General features: G+C 39.7%; 1 protein-coding gene across 13 annotated transcripts in view; it reads left to right on the forward strand.

Annotated features, from left to right (window-relative positions):
• LOC103038321 (calcium-activated potassium channel subunit alpha-1-like) overlaps positions 1 to 24,632 on the forward strand; it is a 162,206-nt gene that overhangs the window by 22,929 nt on the left and 114,645 nt on the right. For all 13 annotated transcript variants that reach the window (XM_049464508.1, XM_049464512.1, XM_049464513.1 and 10 more), the window contains exon 2: positions 13,513 to 13,677. In XM_049464508.1, coding sequence (XP_049320465.1) covers positions 13,513 to 13,677 — 165 coding nt within the window. The remainder of the gene's footprint in view (positions 1 to 13,512; positions 13,678 to 24,632) is intronic.

Genomic DNA, 24,632 nt, shown 5'->3' on the forward strand with positions numbered 1-24,632 from the left:
GGGGTTGACTCTTGGTGGGTGGAGGCAGTGTGGATGGGTGTGGGGTTGGGGGTTGACTCTTGGCGGGTGGAGGCGTGTGGATGGGTGTGGGGGTTAGGGGGTTGACTCTTGGCAGGTGGAGGTGGTGTGGATGGGTGTGGGGGTTAGGGGGTTGACTCTTGGCAGGTGGAGGTGGTGTGGATGGGTGTGGGGGTTAGGGGGTTGACTCTTGGCGGGTGGAGGTGGTGTGGATGTTTCTAGAATGTTTGTGTTTTCCTGAGCAGCTCACTGTTTAGCCTAGGATGCCCTCTATTCCCCAGCTTACTGTGTGTGTGTGTGTTGCGGGGGTGGATGTTGGTGAGAGTGCATGCGTGGGTGTGTGTGTGTGGGCGCAAACACACACACACACACACACGCATGTTTGCATTTGGGAGGATGGGGCTTGTCCGCACGTTGCCTGGCATGAGAATAAAATATCCTGTACACACACACTTTCACACTCACACACAGACACACACACACACACACACACACACACAGACAAACACACACTTGCACAAACAGTTCTATTAGCGGAACACCATTAAGAAGGAGGTCAGCTCTAAATCCGCCTCCTCCCTCTCTCTCTCTCTCTCTCTCTCTCTATCTCTCTCTCTCTCTTTCTCTTTCTCTGTAGCTCAATTCAGTTTATTTTGGAGATGCACCAAAATTAAACATTTTGTCTGAAACTTGAACTAAACACATTTTTTTCACAGGTTTCTATTAAATGTGGTACTTTAATATAAATGCACAGTGCATTTACCTCAGCAGTGCTGTTCTAATAATCAATTTATATCAGTACTGCTAATCTCTTCACACGAAGCTAGCTAGCCACCAATGCAGTACAGGTTTAGTCATGAATTTACCTCAGTTGTTGCTATTCTAATCATAAATGTATTTTAGTAGTTCTGATGTAGTCTTACATTTACCTCAGTAGTGCCATTCTAATCATAAATTTACCTCAGTAGTGTTGATTTAGTCATAAATTTAACTCAATAGTCTTGATTTAGTTAAACATTAGCACTGGCTAGTCATAAATGTTCCTCACTAGTGCCATTCTAATCATAAAATCACATCAGTAGTGCTGATTTAGTCAAAAGATTACCTCAGTGGTGCTAATTTAGTCAGAAATTTACCTTACTAGTGCCTTTCTATTCATAGATATTTCTTCAGATATGTTACTTTAAGCACATGTAGCTAGCTAACTTGAAATTTACACAAAGAAAGGCTGTCAGTCTTTAGATGAACAAACAAATACTAAAGCTATGTTAGTTTACCCACTTGAAACACTTGCTTATTAGAAATATTTATTTATTTATTTATTGTGTGGGAAGCCAGTTTGACTCGTACTGAGGACGTGATGTATTTGTTATGGTGAGAGAGAATTTGGTTGGTTAGGATGCAGCTGAATGCCCTCTCTCTCTCTCTCTCTCTCTCTCTCTCTCTCTCTCTCTCTCTCTCTCTCTCTCTTCTCTCTCTCTCTCTTTTGTGTGGTTAAGAACTGAATGGAGGTTTTAATGAAGGGTGTTTGAAGAGACTCAGTGAATAATCACACATTTGATGGTTTCCATTATTCTGTCCCCTCTTGAGCGGAGCTGTAACGTGCAGGCGTAAGCAGGTGTATATATTTATTTATACACCTGGCTCAGTCATCCAGTGTTCAAAACCCATTTTGCAAAGTGTTTTGGACTACAATATTTAGGCAAACTTGTTCATATGACATATATATTTGGATATTAATATTGTTATAAAAAACATTGAAATAAAACAAACAGCATACTTTTACTTTTTGAACTCTTAATATACAAATTCTTTTAGCACTTATCCAAAAGCTGTTTATACAAGCACATTTTTCCAGGTCAGGGCAGATGTAGAATGGTGCTGAGATAACTGAAACTAAAATCAGGTGAAATAATAATACGAATAAAGAGGACAAAAATACAATTCAAAAATAGCTCAGTGTGATTTTGATGAGCGTGTCATTTTAAAGGGCGACTAACCCCCCTAATTTTAGCTGACTCCACCCACAGCGCAAATTTGACAAATGCTAACATTCGGGAGGGGTAGTTTAGGATTGGCACCGGGTGATGTATGGGTTTAGGGGTGTGACATCCTCAGCTATAGCATAGTTTAACCTGTGAGGGCGCTGCAGAGGTGGACATGACATGACGTTTTTTTAAGGCAAGGAAATTGGAAAAAATGGAAACATTTTATGAAAAAAAAAAAAATATATATATATATATATATATATATATATATGGTTTAGGGTTTAGAGCCCCAGCAACAAGAAATACAGCACCACTACATAACAATTCACATAAAATTATTTTATTACAGTACATTGAGGAACGGACTGAAAGATCTGACACCCTCCAATATAGAAATCTGCTCAGTATGTAACAGACTGAGATCTAAATATTTAGGGTAAAATCATCAGCCATAACATTAAACACATCAGTCTGCCACATAAATCTATAGTATTAGTTCTATAGGTGTGCCATATTTGATGCATGTAGCTCAAGCAGTGTGTTCTGTAGAGAAGTTTAAATGTTTGGTTAAAAGTTTACGGAATGTTTTGGTTAAAGGTGCTGATGATGTTGCCTTGTTGGGACATGGTGTCTATCCACCAACCATCCACTACTCCATCCATCTGGATCTATTCAGGGTTAATGCTCGGCATTCATCAGTAAACAAGACTGTTTGGAAATTAGTCTTTATGTATGTCTGGATCCACTGCAGCCGTTTCTGCAGCAGGGAGATCCTTTTTCTTTTCCTAAGTAGTTTCCCTTTAATTGGGCCCTGAGACACAATACCATCCATGAGTTTAATTGAGAAACAAAAAAAAATCTCTCTGACACTTAAATACAATTTGCATAATAATTGGAATGCGTGTATATAGGGTAGAATGAGTGCTATAGGGTTAAAGAGTATAGTTATAGGACATACAGGGTAGTATTGAACTGGATTTTTTAACAGACTAAAATGAGCTTCTGGATACTGGATACTCCTGTGTTGTTTTTCATTCTATTTGCAGAATATTGTGATTAAAGGCTGCGGTTGGTGCTGTTTGTGTGTGTGGGGCTGTGCTGGACTGGTGGGAGTGTTTTGTCGCTGTGTAATCTAGCAGATGAGGGTTTTTTGGATGATGGATGTTAAGCTCTTTTGTATGGGGGCGGTTTCTCAGCTAATTAACCAAATGACCTGCGCTGGCCAAGGCCCTGATTTATAAGCATCACTCGGATGCTGATGGAGATGGAGGGATTAAATGGAAGGGGCTGTTTGGGCAGGCGGGTGGAGTGCGGAGCGGGACAGGCTGAATTAAATGAATGCTTGCTTGAATAATGCAGCGGCTTGATGGAATTGTCCCGGGCCCTTTTAATGTATTTCTCTGAATAGAGCTTTAATGCAGATGGATGTAGACGAGCAGCCGGTGCTTAATTTAACTCTCCAAAGGCAAATGATGAAACTCTCTTCAGGAGGAGGAAGAAGTGATTAAAAGACGTAGTGCAGAAAGTGGAGAGTTAATTTTAACACAGTCGTATTCAATTACAGCAGAGCTTAGTATGAATATTTTATTATAGAGCAATGTGGTTCTGTTAGCAGAAGATCAACTCCAGAACTCATAAAAATAGTTGTTGGAATTGAATAAAGCTTTATATGTACAAAGTAAATGAGAATATACAGGGGTTGGACAATGAAACTGAAACACCTGGTTTTAGAGCACAATAATTGAATTCTGCCGTGATTTGGGCAGCCGTGGTTTTATGTTTTTTGGATACAATCCGGGTTAGCACCCGAACATCCCTTTCAGACAGCTTCCTCTTGCGTCCACAGTTAATCCTGTTGGATGTTGTTTGTCCTTCTTGGTGGTATGCTGACATTACCCTGGATACCATGGCTCTTGATACATCACAAAGACTTGCTGTTTTGGTAACAGATGCACCAGCAAGACGTGCACCAACAATTTGTCCTCTTTTGAACTCTGGTTTGTCACTCATAATGTTGTGTGCATTGTAATATTTTGAGCAAACCTGTGCTCTTACCCTGCTAATTCAACCTTCACACTCTGCTCTTACTGGGGCAATGTGCAATTAATGAAGATTGGCCACCAGGCTGCTCCAATTTAACCATGAAACCTCCCACACTAAAATGACAGGTGTTTCAGTTTCATTGTCCAACCCCTGTACTTTCTAATTTGTTTCTGAATTTCTTTGGATATTTGAATGATTTCTAGATTTTGAGTATCTTTTGGTCTACTTTGCTTTTTTTCAGGCAGGTCCTATTTAAATCTATTTTAGTCTACAGTCCCGCACAGTGTGTGTTGATGGTGACGGTGTGTTGTTAGGCTGCACTTAATCTTAGCTGTAGATTAATGAACCCTGGAGACCGGACTGGCTGGAACAGCAGGCGAGCCTCGTTCACTCGAGCAGGTTCTCTCGTTTATCACTCGCTTATGCATTTGCATAATGTTTTACACTCTGTGAGTTGACGAGCGCTAATCAGTGTGACAGGGAGCAGTTAAGGGATCATCACCCAGCAGATCCAGCTCCAGCTGTGCTGAGGCGTAAGCTTCTGCGAGCAGGCTTCACTTTTACATGCTTTAATAAACGCTCTCTCTCTGAGTTAATGAACTTAATATGAAAAACACACATGCAAGACTGTCACAAGTCTTCTATATGGACAAGTAGAAATTTTCCAACTGCTTTCACTGCTGGTGTGGCTATTCACCTAAATATATTAGACATATTTGAATTTAAGTTGTCTGACCAAAGGGGTATGGGTCCCCCCTTATATACTAGCCTTGTAAGTACATGTGAGCCTTGGTTCCTCCCGAGTTTTCTTCCTGCTCCAGCTCTAAGGGAGTTTTGCCTTACATAACCTAACATGTACTGCTTTTACTTTTTCTGTAAGGCTTTGATTGCTGTCACTGTTGGATGATTATATCACCTCACCCCCAACTTTTCAAATCATTACACAAGTACTAGGTGTAGCTCCATTGTTCATCATTTCATTCTACCGTTCCATCATTTTATTTACTCGAAAACTATCCAAAAAACAAAAACAATTTATTGACAGTTCTGGTGGAAACCGGAGAGTTGAGGTGCACATTGAATTCCGCCGTGATTTGGGCAGCCGTGGTTTTATGTTTTTTGGATACAATCCGGGTTATCACCCGAACATCCCTTTCAGACAGCTTCCTCTTACAGCGTCCACAGTTAATCCTGTTGGATGTGGTTGGTTCTTCTTGGTGGTATGCTGACATTACCCTGGGTACCGTGGCTCTTGATGCATCACAAAGACTTGCTGTCTTGGTCACAGATGCTCCAGCAAGACGTGCACCAACAATTTGTCCTCTTTTGAATTCTGGTCTGTCACCCATAATGTTGTGTGCATTGCAATATTTTGAGCAAAACTGTGCTCTTACCCTGCTAAATGAACCTTCACACTCTGCTCTTACTGGTGCAATGTGCAATTAATGAAGATTGGCCACCAGGCTGCTTCAATTTAGCCATGAAACCTCCCACACTAAAATGGCAATTTTATGTATATACACACACAAACACACAACATCTATGGAAAAAATAGTTATAAGTTTATAGGTTTAGGTATAAGTTATAAGTTTATATTCATAAAGATTTAAGAGAAATCAGAAATCAGTATTTGGTGGAATAGCCCTGTTTTTTAATTACAGTTTTCATGCATCTTGGTATGTTCTCCTCCACCAGTCTTGCACACTGCTTTTGAATAACTTTATGCCACTCTTGGTGCAAAAATTCAAGCAGTTCATCTTGGTTTGATGGCTTGTGATTATTCATCACTTTAAGTGGTCTCTTTTTTCCAGAGCTGTATATACTAATATCAAACATAAAAGGTGTTTATAGTAAAGGATTTTTATACCTAAACATGAGGCACTATTTTATCTTTTGAGTTCTCCGCTCTGTGAGGTGCCTTCCTATCTCGAGGTAGAGGTGTTAGTCTGCCAGACGCACAGACTTTACACAGCTCACTGGCCACTTTACTGGAAACATCTACTACCTTGTGCTTTTACTCGCTGTTGGACACTTTATTAGAAACATCTACCTCACTTGTGCTTCTACTCTCTGTGAGCATTTTATTGGAACCCCCTGTGTGCTGACTCTGTGTGATGGTTTCAGGTGTGTGAATGTGAGATGAAAGCTGTGGTGGTGGCTCTTTATGGAGCTTCAGATCTTCAGTCTCTGGGTTTTTGTGCAGATGAAACGGGCGAGACGAGATCCGGGGGTTTAGGGGTCCATTAGAGCCGAGATCAGACCGGCGGAGATCTTTGATTCATGAGGGATATTTTCAGAATTAATTGGACAGAGGCAGCAGTTCCATCAGCCGTGGCTATCAGTCTTTGAACTTTGCCATCTTCTAGATGAAATATTTATCAGGAGCGGAGGGTCTGAGGGCCACATTTTCAGTCTTGTTCATTAATCCTGGACAGGCTGAGCGCCGGGACTCCAATTACACATTCAAGCACACGCCATGAGGCCAATTACACATTCTTCACAATATACTGCACATTCCTTACCACAGTGTTAATACGCATGGTGCGCTTCCACTTACTGGCCACTTTATTAGAAACACCTACCTTGTAATTCCACCTTAATTCCAGTTTATTGAAAGTTAAAGGGCTTTATTAATTCCTAATAAGAGTAATTCAAACTAGTACTCACAAACACAAAGGGAAGATATAATATCAAGAATGGTGAGAGAGTCCAGGTCAGTAACACAGCAGGGCAGTGTAGGAAGGCAAGGCAAAATCGTCATCATACAAAATACAAAAACAGTCATACATGGGAAAGATAAACACTTTGTAAAGCCGGAGGAACCAGTCTTATACTCGGCGGTGAGTGAATAAAGTGAAGGGGTATATATAGTGTATACAAAGAGAGGAACAGGTGAAATCAGTATTCAGGTGATTGTGCTCTGGGGAATATCAGGTGATCATTAATGTGCTGTGTGATGTGAGGAAGTGATGTGAGGAAGTGAGTGAGGGCAATGGAGTTCAGGTGTGACATCTGATAAAACTTTAATGTTGGAATAAGGGTACATTAATTAACAGTACTAATTATTTATTGACACCAGTTAATACATTAATAATTACATTATTTTTAACTACTGTTTCAATTAAGTAATATTTGTTATTCATCATTTAATAATTTAATAATTTAATAATTTAATAATTAATGTAGTGATGGTAAATCATGTGTTAATTGAAAAAAAAGTACGGATATTTTTTGTTTCTATTAAATGTTTAAAACTGGTAAATTTATACAAAATACAAATTTAATATTTGTTTTGTTGCAGACGTATATTCTTAAAATTAATAAAATAAAAAAATAGCCAAAATTTGGTTATTGCAAAATACATTGAAATCCATATCGCCCACCTTAAGATATTAATTAATACATTTATTTTATTTTTTATTATTATTATTTTTTTAAATACACAAACCTAAATTGGAAAACTGTTTGGAAAATATAAACATTAAAAAACATTACTTGACTTTTAAATTACAAACAAAATGAGCCCAAAATATTAGATGTTATATAAAAACAGTGACATGATAAAAAAGTGTGACATGCAAAAGTATTCAGCCCCCTTTTCTCTGAAACCCCTAAATAAAATCCAGTGCAATCAATTACCTTCAGAAGTATTTAATATGTAATTAATTAATATGTAATTTATTCTCAGTATAAATACACCTGTTCTCTAAAGGACTCAGTGGTTTGTTAGAGAACACTTGTGAACAAACAGGATCATAAAGACCAAGAAACTCAACAGACAGAGTGTAAAGCATTTACCACTTCGTAATGTTTCCATTCCTTCTCAATACACTTAAAAGATGTTTGGCACAGAAGACACCAAGAGATGAAGTGTTTCAGGTGTTAATGTGTTCTTTTATTCTTGCAAACCAGGTGTTTATTAATGTGTGCAAGAGGAGAGTGTTGTCTTCACATTTTCCATTTACAAATCCTCCAAACGCACTTTACAGAGGAGAGTTCAAGACTGCAGGCAGGCCAGTTCCAGTACCTGTACCCTCTTATTCTGCGGCCAAGGGTGTAGGAGTGGGTTTGACATTGGGGGGGATGCATTTGCTAATATGAATCAAAGCCCACCCTATAGTGACTTAGAACAGTTAATCACAAACAAAACAAAATACATTTTTTGTGCTTCTGTTTATTATTAGTTAAATCCAACCAAAGGTGACTTTACAACCTAAACACGTTTTTAGAAAATCTGAATTATTATTATTATTATTATTATCATCATCATCATGTATTGGCATGTTAATTCTGTTGTATACTTACATTTTCTCCATTCTTAGTGTTGGGTCCTGTGTTTTTAATTTTTTCTACTGAAAGTACTTCTTGCGATGGTGTCCTTTTATTAAAATAATGTAACTTCACGTTTCATAGTGATTTTTGGCAGCAGTTAATATAAACATTAGATAACTTAAACCCTCCCAGTCTGTTAGCAGAACAAGACATTACCCAAAAGGCGTTTTTATTTCAGTATATTGTTATTGTTGAGATTCATTACTCTCATCATTAACCTTGTGTGTAAAGTTGGTGTTGTGCCGAATTCAGCACCCCTGCCAGGAAAAGCACCCCCTCTCGGGCTTTAACTTTCCTTAAAAAATGGAAATACCCAAGATACTGTAGATACTACAAGATACTAGCAGCCTCTCCCGAGAGGGGGTGCTTTTCCTGGCTGGGTGCTAAAATCAGCACCGTCTCATTGATAAAAGTGGAGATAATTGCTTTAGCTAACTTTATTTACAAATGTGCTCCCAAGAGGAGGTGCTTTTCATGGCAGGGGTGCAGATTTCAGTGCGTTTTCAAAATAAAAGTTTTTATAAACTTTAAAATAATTACAGCTTTTTCTCCATGTTATTTTTGGGGGGACAAATCCACCTATTTCTGATATTGGGTGGGTCCACGTCCACCCCCCACCCCCCCCTCCCCCCGATTCCTACGCCATGTCTTTGTAATGTGTACAATATGTGGTTCTGCATAGTCTTGTTGAAAAATGTAATCTGAATGTAAACAGGCCTTGCTTTTGCTGGTTGTCTATATTTTTGGTTCTAAAGGGAATTTCCTGATTTTTTTATGGTGTGGACTGCCTGACAGGACCAAACCAGTGGTCATTACCCGCTGGTACTGTTGGGCTGTGCCAGTGTGGTAGAGTGAGTGGCAGAGAGCAGGCTGGTATTCAGGACTGTGTAGTTACAGTTAAAAATAAAATCCCCCAGGAGCTGCAGCGTCCACACTGATTCACCAACAGCTGCTAGCACACACACACACACACACACACACTAAGACACTGACACATAGACACACACACACACACACACACACACACACACACACACACACACACACACACACACACACACTACTGTTTATATACGCTGTCAGGGCACCAGGAGACATACATATATGCATATATGCAGCAGTAATGATACAGTGTCACAAATCTCTCTAACAATTGTCTAATAATATATAGCTGGTAGATGGATACACACACACAGACTGACATGCATAAAATCATAGAAAAGGAACTAGTGTTATGTTCCATGATTTTTGGCATGTCCCATGAAAGCTGAAGAATGCTGGATTTCACCCAGACAATCGTAGCCAGACACCGCTGGTCACCATTATCACCACTGCACTGTCCACTGTGTGTGGTAATACTGCCTTCTATGACATTTTCCTGCCCTTAGCAGAAACAACTGCAATCAGGTGTTGGCAGTTACTTACAATGAGTCTTTCACAGAGCTGTGGAAGAATTTTGGTTCACTCTTCTTAACAGAATTGTTATAACTCAGCCACATAGATGGACATGCTGGTGTGTTTTGGATCATTGTCCTGCTGCAAAACCCAAGTTCATTTCAGCTTGAGGTCACAAACAGATGGCCAGATATTCTCCTTTAGGACTTTTTGATAGACAACGGCATTCATGGTTCGATTTATCACAACAAGTCTTTCAGGTCCTGAAGCAATAAAACAGCCCCAGACCATCACACTATCACCACCATGTTTTACAGTAGGTATGATGTTCTTTTTCTGAAATGCGGTGTTACTTTTATGCCAGATGTACTGGGACACACACCTTGCAAAAAGTTTAGAGTCATCAAGATGTTTTCTGGCAAAATTATGTCGAGCTTTATTATTCTTTTTGCTCAGCAGTGGTTTTTATCTTGGCACTGTGCCATGCAGTCCATTTTTACCCAGTCTCTTTCTTATAGTGGAGTCATGAATGCTGACCTTAACTGAGGCAAGTGAGGCCGGTAGTTCTTCAGTTCTTTGGATGTTGCTGTGGGGGTCTTTTGTGACCTCTTGGATGAGTCGGCGCCTCTCTCTTGGGGTAATTTTGGTCGGCCGGCCACTCCTGGGAAGGTTCACCACTGTTCCACATCTTTGCCATTTGTGGATGATGACTCTCACTGTGGTTCGCTGGAGTCCCAAAACTATAGAAATGGCTTTATAACCTTTTCCAGACTAATAGATCTCAATTACTTCCTGAATTTCTTTGGATAGTGGCATGATGTCTAGTTTTTGAGTATCTTTTAGTCTATTTCGCTTCATCAGGCAGGTCCTATTTAAGCAATTTCTTGAGTGAGAACAGGTGTGACATTTTTCACACAGGGCCGTGTATTTTTCTTTTCTCCCTTAATAATAAAAATCATTGACTAATATTTAAATATGTTTGATTACCTGAAACATTTAAGAGTAATGAACATGCAAAAAAAGAAAAAAAAAATCATGATATGAATACATATAAATATTTTAATTCCTTTACTTAGTTTATTTTTTGATCCTTTTTTTTTGTTTTAGGGCATTTTTGTGTTCTCTTGCTTTTGTTTAAAGGCTCTTGTGTCCCATGTGCGTCTTAAAGCTGAATCATTTCTGTGACTAATTAATTAAATTCATTAGGCGTGATCCAGGAAAAAAAGCCTCTTGACATTTAAAACTGCGGTCTGCCCTTTTTGCCTGCGTGTGTGTGTGTGTGTGTGTGTGTGTGTGTGTGTGTGAGAGAGAGAGAGAGAGAGAGAAAGTGTGTGTGTGTGTGTGTGTGTGTTTGGCTTTGTATGTAATGATGGTAGTTGTATCAGATGTTATGAAACTGTACTGGAAGAGGTGGGAGGTTATATTGTTATATCAGAACAGCTTTTGATCATCTAAAATCATGACCTCACTAAAGCTTGTTTTCTTACTGAATGCAATCAAATCCTCACAGCAATGCTCCACTATCTAGTAGAAACTTTTTTTGGACAGTAGAGACAGTTACTACAACAAAAGCAGTATAAACATTTTTTTAAATAGCCTTGATTTCTGAAAAGAAAGTTAATTACTGTATTTTTTGCACTATAAGGCGCACCTGATTATAAGGTGTACTATCAACAAATGTCTATTTTCTGGTCTGTTCTCATACATGAGGCACTGGATTGTAAGGCGCATTTTAAGAGTTAAGTAAAGCTAAGCTAAGTAAACAAAAAGACTTTATTTTAAAGTTAAACGAGCGATGGATGTTAATCTACACAGATTTCTCTCCTGAAAACTGTGTTTGGGTGAGTAAGTATTATTTACAGTAAGCTTAGATTTACAAATTTCTCCAGCACCAAGGCTGGAGCATTAGCGGTTAGCGGCTAATGCCACCCGACAGAGCTACACTGAGGAACCCTGAATGCTCCGGTAAGCCAGGACGATATTATCTAGCGGTTTATCCCACGTAGCTTGTTTTAACACTGTAAACATGCAGGCTATAGTCCAATATACTCACCTCTCAACGGCAAAAAAGCTAGCATGATTAGCGGCTAATGCTGCTTCAGCAGTGCTACTCTTCACAGCAGGCTACAGGCCTGAAATAGCGGTGAGCAGCAAAGGCTAATGCTACTCCAGCCCCGGTGCTGGAGAACTAAACTGAAACTCCTGTAAAACACTGCACTTCAGCGGAGAGGCTTTACTGCTCCTTACAAGCTGACTGATAAAATTCTGATTAAAATTTAAGGATTTCAAACGCGCCTTATAGTGTAAAAAATATGATGATCAGCAGGGGTCCCAATACTTTTGTCCATGCAGCGGATGTGCTCAGAATGTGTGCACTAAGCTGGTACATTTTGATAAATGGTTGCCGTGGTTACTGTGGTCCCCCTTGTGATAAGTTAATGTAGTTGTAGTTTCTCACTGTACGTTGCCGTAATAAATATAAATGACGTAAACTGCAGCAGGTAGAAACCAGTAAACTGGGCTGTTTACACATAATTAAATTATACAGCATCAGCTCTGTTATGATCTCTATTATCTTTATGATATTTACTCTGGGTGAGAACTGATTGGCATTGTTTATTACAGTTTTTTTCCAATTGCTATCCCACTAAAATGACATGTGCAGCACCATTATATAAAACTGATACAAAGAGAAAGTCAACTCCTATTAAGACTCCAACACTCTAAACCCGTTTTTTGCTTTAGACACTTTAGATTTCGCATCTCAAAACAGCACTTTTTAATACACTGAACACGATTCTCTGCATAACACACAACAATCTAGTGCCACCTGACCAAGCACCTTGATGACTAATTGTTGCCACTTCAATCAGGAATTTAAATCCACTTTTTCTTGTGCTTTGAATAATACTATAGGTCTCTCTCAGTTGTAAATGATGCTGCATATGAAAATGTTCCTCAGCCTCCTCCACTCTCTGCAGTGGCAAAAGTAGTAAAAGAAAATCCTCAGAAATACGAGTCGATCAGAGAGACGAAAGGGTGTCGACGTCAATTAGTGAGTTCATAGCCTCGCCCACCTCGACTCAGGACTGCCCACAGGCGGAGCTTGCAGCTTCTGGTTACGGAGCTAGTTAACGTTAGCTATCTTGTGTAAGTAACTCTAGGTTTAAATCGGATCTCCGGTTGATTCCGTGTTTTACGAGACATTAAATATACACTACGGGAACACGGTTTTAAAGGTAGCACAATTCAACAGAATACTGGTCAAAGGATGCGCCGTTCACGTCGGATTTTATGATATAGAGCGGAGGGGGGGGTGTTCCGCGTGGCTGACATGAACTTGGGTTTTGCAGCAGGACAATGACCCAAAACATACCAGCAAGTCCACCTCTGAATGGCTAAAGAAAAACAAAGTGAAGACTTTGGAGTGGCCTTAGAATGACCTTAAAAAGGCTTTTTATTTTCGATGGGTGCTGCTAAGGGTGGCCCAACCAGTAATTAGGTTTAGGGGAAAAAACTTTTTCACACAATTGTACTATATTAGTATCTTATTAAAACTTCTTTTTGTAAACATATTTACCTTTATGGCAAATTCACATTAAATTAATATTTTTAGTTTTTTATATCATAAACTTTTAATGATCAATGCTCAATTACTCCACCTGTACTTGTATGTCACAACTTGGCCATTTACTGACCTTTGTGTATGTATTTGTATGTGTGTGTGTGTTTGCAGGATGTTCAGAGGGTCATTAACCCCATTGGAGCAGGTGATGGAGTCGGTAAAGTTGGAGACAAGAAGGAAGCGGCTGCGGCGGTCAGCGAGGTGGGCTGGATGACCTCAGTGAAGGACTGGGCCGGGGTCATGATCTCTGCGCAGACGCTGACCGGACGAGTGCTGGTGAGTCAAAACCCTGCTGACCTTTGCCCTATATATAGATGGGTCCGAACGTTATTCCAGAGAGTTCACTATAGGTCATGTCACGCCTGTCCGGAAACATCTACAGGCTACAAGCAGAAAATTAGCATCGCTGACTAGCATGCACTCTCCTACATTGACTTGGTTGCCAGATTGTAGATACGGAACCTACACATACAAGTGCAAGACGAATTTTAAGATCTTTTACAATGGTAGCATATAATAATCCCATATTTCCTATATTTTAGTTACAGTGGTTTCTGCCGAGGTGCTGTACAGCTGGGGCTCATTCGCTCCACCTATGCTGTAATTGTTAGCATTTCACAGTAGCATGTTGTAGTACAGGGGTCAGCAATTAAGTTTGGCCACGGGCCAGACTTTGTCCAAGCCATTAGGTGCCGGGGTGGTTTTGGAAAATGAAGTGTAATGGGATGGAGTGCTACAGACTAGTAGCTCTCCAGTCCAGAGGGTTGTTGAACCCAATTGCAGAACAGTTTATCTTAAAATCCAGATAAAAAAAAGATAAACCCAAAAAGAAAGGAAAAAAAAGAATAAACACACCATTCAAAGTGTCCTCAGGGTTGTGGACCAATACATTATCGCTGCCCCCCATAGTGAATTGGGACACGGCCGGGAAAAAATGCTCTTATAAGAAGACTAGGAAACTAGCCAGCACTAGTCTGGATTACTGTACCTATCTTAAAAATCTCACTGCTTTGATAACACAGCTGTATGCGGACCACAAAGTATAAATGTGAGACTCAAGTGTTAAAATGATCAGCTATTATTATTATTAGCTTAAGCTCAGTGCTAACCTGTTCAGGAGAAAATTAGCAGCTCACCATCTGTCTTGTAGTCCTTCTGGGCTCCAAACTGTCTCCATCTATCCAACACATTGCCAATATTTACTGGTGTTTTACTCCATATCTGATTACAGTGTTTACCTGCTATTGTGTTCCATACCTGACAAACCAAGATGTGGAAATTGGACCCTCATATTGACCTCCTCTTTGATTCCACCAGTGACATGTACAGCTGTCCGTAAGGGGATGCTCAACATTTGATTTGTATTTACTGCAGTAGAGTAAAAGTGAATTACGCTCCTCGCCTGTAGGGGGAGCACAGGAGCAAAAATACCCGTTTTCACACAATACTGAGTTAACTAGCAGCTTAAGTGTCCTGAGTGTGACAGGTGTAGGGAGGCATGACACGCAGCTAAAAAAAAAGTGGAGTGTGTGTGGGTTTGTGTGTGTGTGTGTGTGTGTGTGTGTGCGTGTGTGTGCTGTTGTGTAAGGAGGATGTAACTCTGCTGCAGCTGCTGTTGGATGAATGAAGCTCATCACTGACTGAACACTGAAATACGCTACAGTGTGTGTGTATGTGTGTGTGTGTGTGTGTGTGCACCTCTCCAGCAGAAATAATGGCTGGGTGCATGGCTGTGTGTTCAGCTGGCCCAGTCTGTAGCTATGGTAACAGCAGCTTACGGTAGCACGGCAGATGTGTGTGTTCGTGTGTGTGTGTGTGTTTGTGTGTTTCAGGAGGTGATGTAAAGCCTGTTCCAGCTCAGTCTTTTGCACACACACACTGTCTCTCTCACACACACACTCACACACACACAGCCTGTGGCCTTGGTTTAGTGACATGGTTGCTGACGTCGGTCTGTGAGGAAACTGAGTTAGTTTTTTATCTCCTTCAGAATCAGAGGATTTTAAAGCTCTGACCATGTTCCTCCCACACACACTCACACACACTTACATCCTACTGAATCATCCTACTGAATCCACAGGTCATGGTGGAGCTTGTCTTTTATGACCCATATGCCGTTCATATTAATTTAGGAACAACGAAAACAACAACAATACTAATGTTCTCCACCAGTCTTTCACACTGCTTTTTGGTGACCTTATACCACTGCTGCCTCAACAATTCAAGTAGTTCAGCTTTGTTCGATGTCTTGTGACCATCCATCATCCTCTTGATTACATCCCAGAGGTTTTCAATGGGGTTTAGGTCTGGAGAAAAGTTGGACCGTCAACCTATTCTAATATCAGTCAGCACCCAAGTACAGGAAGTTGAGGCATACCAGAAGAAAAAATAATTGGTGTTGTGCTGAAATCCGTCTCCCCTTGGCTTGTTTTGACTTTCAATGCATTAATTTATTTACTGTATCCATAGATTTACTCTTATATGTGAACAGAAATAAAAGGACTCTAAGGATAATCTTTTACAAAGAGGATATGAAGTATAGAGAGGCTCCTCCCACATAGCTAGGACGGAGTAAAGTTTTTTTTTTATTCTGCTTTAAATGCTTTAACTGCAGTGTGAAACCAAAATTTACTGCACTAAATGTACAGAATATAATGTAACAAAGACCAAATGAACCTTGGCGCGTACACTGATCCAGACTTTCAGGTTTGAAAACACCCTTAAAAGCGGTAGTAATTATTTTCTGGGTAATACATCAGGTTAAACTGCACCTGAACAGCTGTTTATCTCAAACATGGGGAGCACAAACAAATGCAAAACTGCTTCAAGGGTGCAAATGAACGGAAAGTAATCTTTTTTTTTTTTACCAGACCAAATAGTTCTAATGAAAACACCCAGTATAAATTGTGCTCTATGGCTTTAGGAGAGCAGGGAGTTCCAGGAAGCTGTGCGAGGATTCATTTTCACTGTTAGAATAAGCACAAAGCGCAGTTTACTCTCAACCTCTAGAGAAACGAGGGAGCAGGTACTGTATGTTCAGAATGAATGATGACTTCTCGTGAAAAAGGTTACTATGTACTGTCATCATGTCAGTGTGTGTGTGTGCGTGCAAGCAAATACTATAGGCATGCAATATGCGTAGGTGTGTGCACGCATAAATATGTCCAAACATATATGTATGTATATATGTATGTATGCAAGTGTGTGTGGGTGTATTGGTGTGTATCTGTATGGTCTGAGTGGTCAGTATTGTGGGCTGTACAGAACAAAAGGTCATGTGGAGAAGAGCATAGAGTCTCTCACGGTTTCACAAAACAAGAATAAACACAGATTCAGAATTCAGTTTGAAGTAGATCAGCTCTCACTAGCTCTCACTGTAAGATGTACAGGGGTTGGACAATGAAACTGAAACACCTGGTTTTAGACCACAATCATTTTTTGTCCCGACGGACAGTTCTGGTGGAAACAGGAGAGTTGAGGTGCACATTGAATTCTGCCGTGATTTGGGCAGCCGTGGTTTTATTTTTTTTGGATACAATCCGGGTTAGCACCCGAACATCCCTTTCAGACAGCTTCCTCTTGCGTCCACAGTTAATCCTGTTGGATGTGGTTGGTCCTTCTTGGTGGTATGCTGACATTACCCTGGATACCGTGGCTCTTGATACATCACAAAGACTTGCTGTCTTGGTCACAGATGTGCCAGCAAGACGTGCACCAACAATTTGTCCTCTTTTGAAGTCTGGTATGTCACCCATAATGTTGTGTGCATTGCAATATTTTGAGCAAAACTGTGCTCTTACCCTGCTAATTGAACCTTCACACTCTGCTCTTACTGGTGCAATGTGCAATTAATGAAGCTTGGCCATCAGGCTGGTCTAATGTAGCCATGAAACCTCCCACACTAAAATGACAGGTGTTTATAATTTCATTGTCCAACCCCTGTAGATGAAACTACCTCCACCATGTTTGAAAGCTGTACACTATCCTGGCTAGCTCTCACGTGTGTTGTAGATGAATAGACCTCTGCCATGTTTCCAAGCTTTACTTTATCCTGAATTACTGTTAATTCAGTATAATTTTGTACTGTTTGAAGCAGGTCAGCTTTCCCTTCTAAACACATTGTAGATCTACAGCTCTGGAAAAGAAAAATTAAGCGACCACTTCAGTTTCTGAATCAGTTTCTCTGATTTTGCTATTCATAGGTATATGTTTGACTAAATTAAATATTGTTGTTTTATTCTATAAACTACGGACAACATTTCTTCCAAATTCCAAACAAAAATATTGTCATTCAGAGCATTTATTTTATGAAATGAAATTCATAAACGCTGGGAATATTTAATCGAGTCTAAATGATGATTTATGCTTGAGTGACGGGGTGGTTAATAGGATCTAATCGAGTCTATTAGGTCAGTGGTGGGGAATGTTAATGGACTCTAAGCTTGTCTGCAGATTATAGGCTTGGTAGCAGATCATCCATCCTTCCTGTGGAGTGATAGAAGAGCAGAGTGTGCTGCAGTCGGACGGAGCGGAGCTGAGAATAGTGACGGGGTTGACATTTTATCAGAGAAACAGAGAAATGGAGAAATGTTTCTAAATGACCTGGATTCATTAGCCTGTATAGTGTGATATAATGCTGTGCATCATCTCCTCTGATGTCACTGAATGAACACACTGGCCTTTTCACGACTGATAGAATCACAGTATGTCCTGTGAGCTGTACGGTTTGTTGGCATAATATATATTATATATATATATATATATATATATATATATATATATATATATAATAGAAAATCTTAATAAAAAAAGAATAAAAGAAATTCTTCTGAAAATGGCAAACAATACATTACCTTACCTTGTGTTTTTAGTCACTGGCCACTTTATTAGAAACATCTACCTACCTTGTACTTCCACCCACTGGACACTTTTTTAGAAACACCTTCCTTCCTAGTATTTCTACTTATTGTCCTCTTTATTAGAAACACCTGTCTACCTTGAGTTTGGCCACTTTATTTGAAACACCTACCTACATTATACTTCCACTCACTCGCCACTTTATTAGAAACACCTGCCTACCTTGTACTTCCACTCACTGGCCACTTTATTGGAAACACCTACCTACCTTGTACTTCCACTCACTGGCCACTTTATTAGAAACACCTACCTACCTTGTACTTCCACTCACTGGCCACTTTATTAGAAACACATACCTACGTTCTACTTCTACCATTGGCCACTTTATTAAAAACACTTGTGTACCTCGTATTTTTACTCAGTGGACACTTTGTTAAAAAACACCCACCTACATTGCGCTTCTACTGACTGGCCACTTTTCACTTGCTCTTAATTAAAAATATTTTTTTGAAATGCAATTTATTGTAAGTAGATTTATTCCATGATCTGATGTTTCATATTGTTGTTCTTCAGAGTTCTGGATCTGAGGTTGAACTGTGTGAAGGTGAGGGAAGTTTAATTTAAATTAGAAGGAAAATGAGTAATTTCATCCTTTATTAAACTCCAGCACTGAAACAATATCCTAATCATGTTTACTCCTGCTGCAGACATGCTCCAAATTACCCACATCCATCCTATCAGCCGAGTCATAAACCAGCAAATTATACCTGTGTTACATTCTCCCTGTTCAGCCCAATCCAGCAGAAGAACAAGGTGTATCTATTTCCTGTGTGACTGAAAGACGGCAGGAGGAATAATAATACAGAGCTTTATTTCACTGCATGAACTCTCTCTGTTTAAATCAGAGGAACTGTGAGAACCGAGAGGCATAATGAGTTTGAGATTAAGATGTTTTCAAGACCTGCTGGAACTATAAACTTATCTAGACCACCTATTTTGTGTTCAGTGTAAAGGTTTCTTCCCACCTACCATGTTTATTCTGAACCAAAATAGTAAATGCGAGAGGCCACGAGACATGGTCCAAAAAAAGAAGTGGTATTGGGCAGGATCAGCTCAATTGCGGTCAATAAAAACACTGTAATAGATTATTCAGACATTCAGACCAGTTACAGGAAGTTGAGGCAGGCTGTCCACAATCAGTAAACAATAGAAGAAGAAAAAGAAGCAGTGTTGTGCTGAAATCAGACTCCCGCCTGGTTTGTTGGTGCGTCATGCAGCAGTATGAGTACAATATTTTGCGCTGGTGATTCTGTTTCTACTGTAACTGTAGATTTATAAACAGAAATAAAGGGACACTCCTGCACTCAAAGGGACTTTGACAAAATATCCAGAAAGGCACCTCGCAGAATTGACAACATTTTACCAACCAATCATTGTAAGGTATATAAAAAGCCCACCCTTGTAGACTGAGTCAAGACCAAATGAGAATAAGACTGAGTCAAGGCCAAGTGAGCGAGTGACTCATGAGACAAAATGAGAACAAGACTGTGTCAAGACTTAGACCAAGCTAAGACCAAATGAGGACAAAACTGTGTCAAGACTTGGACCAAGCTAAGACCAAATGAGGACAAGGCTGAGTCAAAACTTAAACCAAGTCAAGACCAAATAAGATCAAGGCTGAGTCAAAACTTAGATCCAAGACAAGTCCAAATGAGAACAAGACTGAGTCAAAACTTAGAACATGTCAAGACCAAATGAGAACAAGACCGTGTCAGGGCCAAGTGAATGAGTGACACATTGCTGAATAAGAACAAGACCAAATGAGAACAAAACTGAGTCAAGAATGAGACCAAGTTAAGACCAAATGAAGACAAGACTGAGTCAAGACTTAGACCAAGTCAATACCAAATGAGAACAATACATAGTCTAGGCCAAGTGAGTAAGTGACTCATTACTAAGACTAAATGAAAACAAGACTATGTCAAAGCTTAGACCAAGTCAAGACAAAATAAGGACAAGACTGAGTCAAGACTTAGGCCAAGTCAAGACCAAATAAAAGATTGTTTAAAAACTTAGTCTTGTTCTCATTTAGTCTTGAATTGAAAGTCTTGAAAGTTTTTACACAGACTTGATTTTATTTGGTCTTGACTTGGCCTTAGTCTTGAATCAGCCTTGTTCTCATTTGGTCTTAACTTGGTCTAAGTCTTGACTCAGCCTTGTTCTCATATGGCCTTGACTGGGTTTAAGTCTTGACTCAGTCTTGTCCTTATTTGGTCTTGGCCTAACTTTTAAACAGTCTTTTTCTCATTTAGTCTTGAATTGTTCTGTTTAAAATTTAGGCCAAGTCAAGACCAAATGAGGACAAGACTGAGTCAAGACTTAAACCCAGTCAAGGCCAAATGAGAACAAGGCTGATTCAAGACTTAGACCACGGTAATACCAAATGGGAACAAGACTTAGACCAAGTCAAAACCAAAAGAGGACAAGACTGAGTCCAGACTTAAACCAAGTCAAGACCAAATAAATATAAGGCTGAGTCAAAACGTAGACCACAGTAATACCAAATGAGAACAAGCCTTAGACCAAGTCAAAACCAAATGAGGACAAGACTTAGTCAAGAGTAATAACAAGACTAATTGAAGACCAAGTGAGTAAGACAGACTCATTTCTGAGTCAACTTAGATCAAGTCAACACCAAATAAGAACAAGTCTGAGTAAAATCTTAGAGCAAGTCAACACAAAATAAGGACAAGACTGATTTAAGACTTAGATTTAAATCAAAACTAAGACCAAGTGACAACAAAATAAGAACAAGGCCAAATTAGTGAGACAGATTCATTTCTGATACTAATGAGAACAAAACTGAGTCAATACTAATATTAAGTGAAGACCATCATATAGGGCAGTTGAGTCATGAATAAGAAAATTGAGAGCTGGATTCAGAAACACATTTGAAACTCCTTGTTTGGTTTTCTGTATTAGTACACCTGTACTGACGAGGTCATCAGTGTACATCCTAGAGAGATATTGGGGTAAAGAAAGAGTGGGCGGGGTTAGGTGGGGTGGGTGGAGTTTGAGTAGGTGGGAAATGCAGTAGAATAAGCTGAGCGGAGAGCAGATGGTGCCAGGCCGGTGAGGAAGGTGTCGTGTCTCTAAGTGGTTTGACCCGCTGTAGTGTTGCTCCCTCCTGAATATTTCAGAGGAAACCCAACTGCAATCAGGATGTAAACAGAACAGCGGGACAGGCCTGAGCTGCAGTGTAGCCTTACTCTTCAATTTACAGCTCCTTTAACCCCTTCTTACCATCTAACTCCTACTGTATATACAGCCCATTCACAAGAGTTTCCTCCTGATGACCTTTAGCTGGTTAGACCCCACCCCCTGAGAACTGAGACACGTACAGTAAAAGCAGATTTTTTAGGTTGTAGTTTATTTTACTCTTTTATTTAAATCTAAACACTTTTTTTAAATGTCTCAGGCTTTCAAACCAATTAGAGAAAGATAAGGCAGGCTATTAAACAATAAAAGAACAAATGAAGCGGGTGTTGTGCCAAAATTTGAGAGAAATAATAGGTTTTTAGTACCACTTTTTGGCAGGGATGCCAAATTTGGCACAACACCAGTTTTTTTATTTTTATTTTTGAGAGACAAAGTTTTTTCAAAATTTTTGAGAGACGAAAATTTTTCAGAGCCAAAGTTTTTTAAAAATTTAGGGAGATGAAGTCTTTTAGGCACCCATGAAAAAACAGGACTAGATACTGGGAGGAAGATTCACCTTCCAGCAAGACCCTAAACATACAGCCAGAGCTACAGCGGAGTGGTTTATATCAAAGAAAATGTCCAGTCAAAGTCCTGACCTAAATTGCATTGAGATTCTGTGGCAAGACATGAAAACTGCTGTTTTTTTTTATCTCCATCCAAACTGGCTGAGCTTGAGCTGGTGATCTCCTGCACCAGTCTTGCACACTGCTTTTGGATAACTTTATGCCACTCCTGGTATAAAATTCCAGCAGTTCAGCTTGGTTTGATGGCTTGTGATCATCCATCTTCCTCTTGATTATTTTCCAGGGGTTTTAAATTTGTCTAAATCAAAGAAACTCATCAATTTAAGTGGTCTGATTTTTTTTCCAGACGCTCTCCATCCAACCTGGCTGAGCTTGAGCTGTTTTGCAAAGAAGAACCTCCTCCACCAGTCTTGCACACTGCTTTTGGATAACTTTATTCCACTCCTGGTGCAAAAATTCAAGCAATTCAGCGTGTTTTGGTGGCTTGTGATCATCCATCTTCCTCTTGATTATTTTCCAGAGGTTTTCAATTTGGTAAAATCAAAGAAACTCATTGTTTTAGATGGTCTATTTTTTTTCCAGATGCTCTCCATCCAACCTGGCTGAGCTTGAGCTGTTTTGCAAAGAAGAATGAACAAAAATCTCTAAAATTATCATTACTGATTTACTACAGAATCCAGAGCTTTTTTTTCTTGCTTTTTAAAAAAAACTCAGAAGTCTTTAAACTTTTGACTGGGCGTGTATATAATGGAAGTGGAGTCTGGGCCGGTGAGTACGCAGTTCCTCTAATAGCTGTTCCTCTGAAAGCTCTGCGCAGAATAAACTGTTGGAAATGTTTTTGGACGGATTCCACGAGCCGCATTTAATTAAGATGAAAAGATTTCGGAGACTTTAAGTGCTCAGCCTCACATTGCGGATTAACGCACCGGTCACCCCGGGTCACTCCTGCAGCACGGGGTGGGTGTGTGTTCAGAAATGCCAATAATACACACGATCTACACAAACATTTACACACACAAACACACTCAAACACACACACACACACTCTTGTAATCTGTTTTGTCCTGAACACTCTGCAGTGCTGTGTTTTTAAATAATACGCAGAACTCATCACTGCGGGTTTCTTTTTTTAAAATGCTGGCAAATGATCTGCACGAGATCATAATTCAACTCCATCCACCAGGAGAAATGATCGGACTGTATAAACCGGTGCTAATCAGTAATAAAGAAAAGTGCTGCTTCTGTAAAAACGAAGCCCAGGACAGCTACAGAAAACATAAAAGCTTTTAAAACATGGAGAAGCACAATGAACTAATTGAGGCATTGGTACGAATCCAATGAGGGGGTTCTGAGTGACGAAGATTCTCTTCAGTGATTCCCCAGCCATCCGTAAGTGTGAGTTCCAGAGAGCATAACTGCCACACTCCACCCATTATCAGCGTGATGCTATCTGTAAGCTAATGTAGTAGAATTAGCAGTAGTGTTCTCCTGCAAGCGTGTTGAGCTCCTATGGTGTATGGTATTGTATGAGTGCCAATTAGAGAAGAATTGTCTTGTTCTAGTTCAGGTTTTTTCCCCCCAATTTGCAAGGTCAATTACCCAATCCACTCATTAGGACTCCCCTTTTCACTAGTGATGCCCCAACACCAGGTGGGTGAAGACTAGAACATGCCTTCTTTGATACATGTGAAGTCAGACTCCGACAATTTTCTATGTAGCATTGGCAAGTAGCATCACACTGTGCACTCAGAGGAAAGTGCAGTGACTCTGTTCCGATATATCCGCTCACAGTCGCAGCCTTGTGCTGAACGACATCACCCTTTGGAGTGAAGTGGGGAGAGAGTGCGCCATCTACCCACCCAGAGAGAGCATGGCCAATTGTGCTCTCTCAGGGCTCCGGTAGCCCATGGCAATGAACATGAACAGGATTCGAACCAAAAGTGAAACCTTTATAGTAAAACATAGAATCACAATTTCTATATCAGTGTCAGAGGTGTCAAGTGGAAGTAAAGTGGGAAGTAAAAATACTTTTTTTAAGTTACTTAAGTTGAAACGTTGGTTATCTATACTTTACTGAAGTAATTAATTTTCAGATATATTTTTAAGATGATGCATGGCAGAGACTCCAGAGAACGCGCGCGAACTCGAAATGTCCTAATTAAGATTTTTTTTATATATATGTGTTGTACTAAAATACATTAATTTTCAATGGGCATATATGCAGCTGAAACAGATAGCAGCCTAGTGCATTCCAAATTGATCAACATTAACGTTTTAATATAAGATTACAGTCATTATGGCTTTTAGAAAATGTGTTTTGAGGAGGGGGGGTCTTGCACTATTGGCTCCTGAGGTGCGACCTAAGCTTTTCTCCCTTACATTACTTTTAATTTTATACTTTGAGTTGTTTTGAAATCATTACTTTTACACTTTTACTTGAGTAAAAAGCTTAAGTTAGTACTTCAACTTCTATAGAAGTATTTATAAACCCTTTTTAAACTTTTAATTTGTGTAATCAATTGAGAAATAAAGAAAGAAAAGGTCTTAATTAGAAACACATAAATAGCAGATTATTTTACTGAACATTAT

Source organism: Astyanax mexicanus, chromosome 15 (assembly GCF_023375975.1).
Source record: "Astyanax mexicanus isolate ESR-SI-001 chromosome 15, AstMex3_surface, whole genome shotgun sequence".
NCBI classification, from domain to species: domain Eukaryota; kingdom Metazoa; phylum Chordata; class Actinopteri; order Characiformes; family Acestrorhamphidae; genus Astyanax; species Astyanax mexicanus.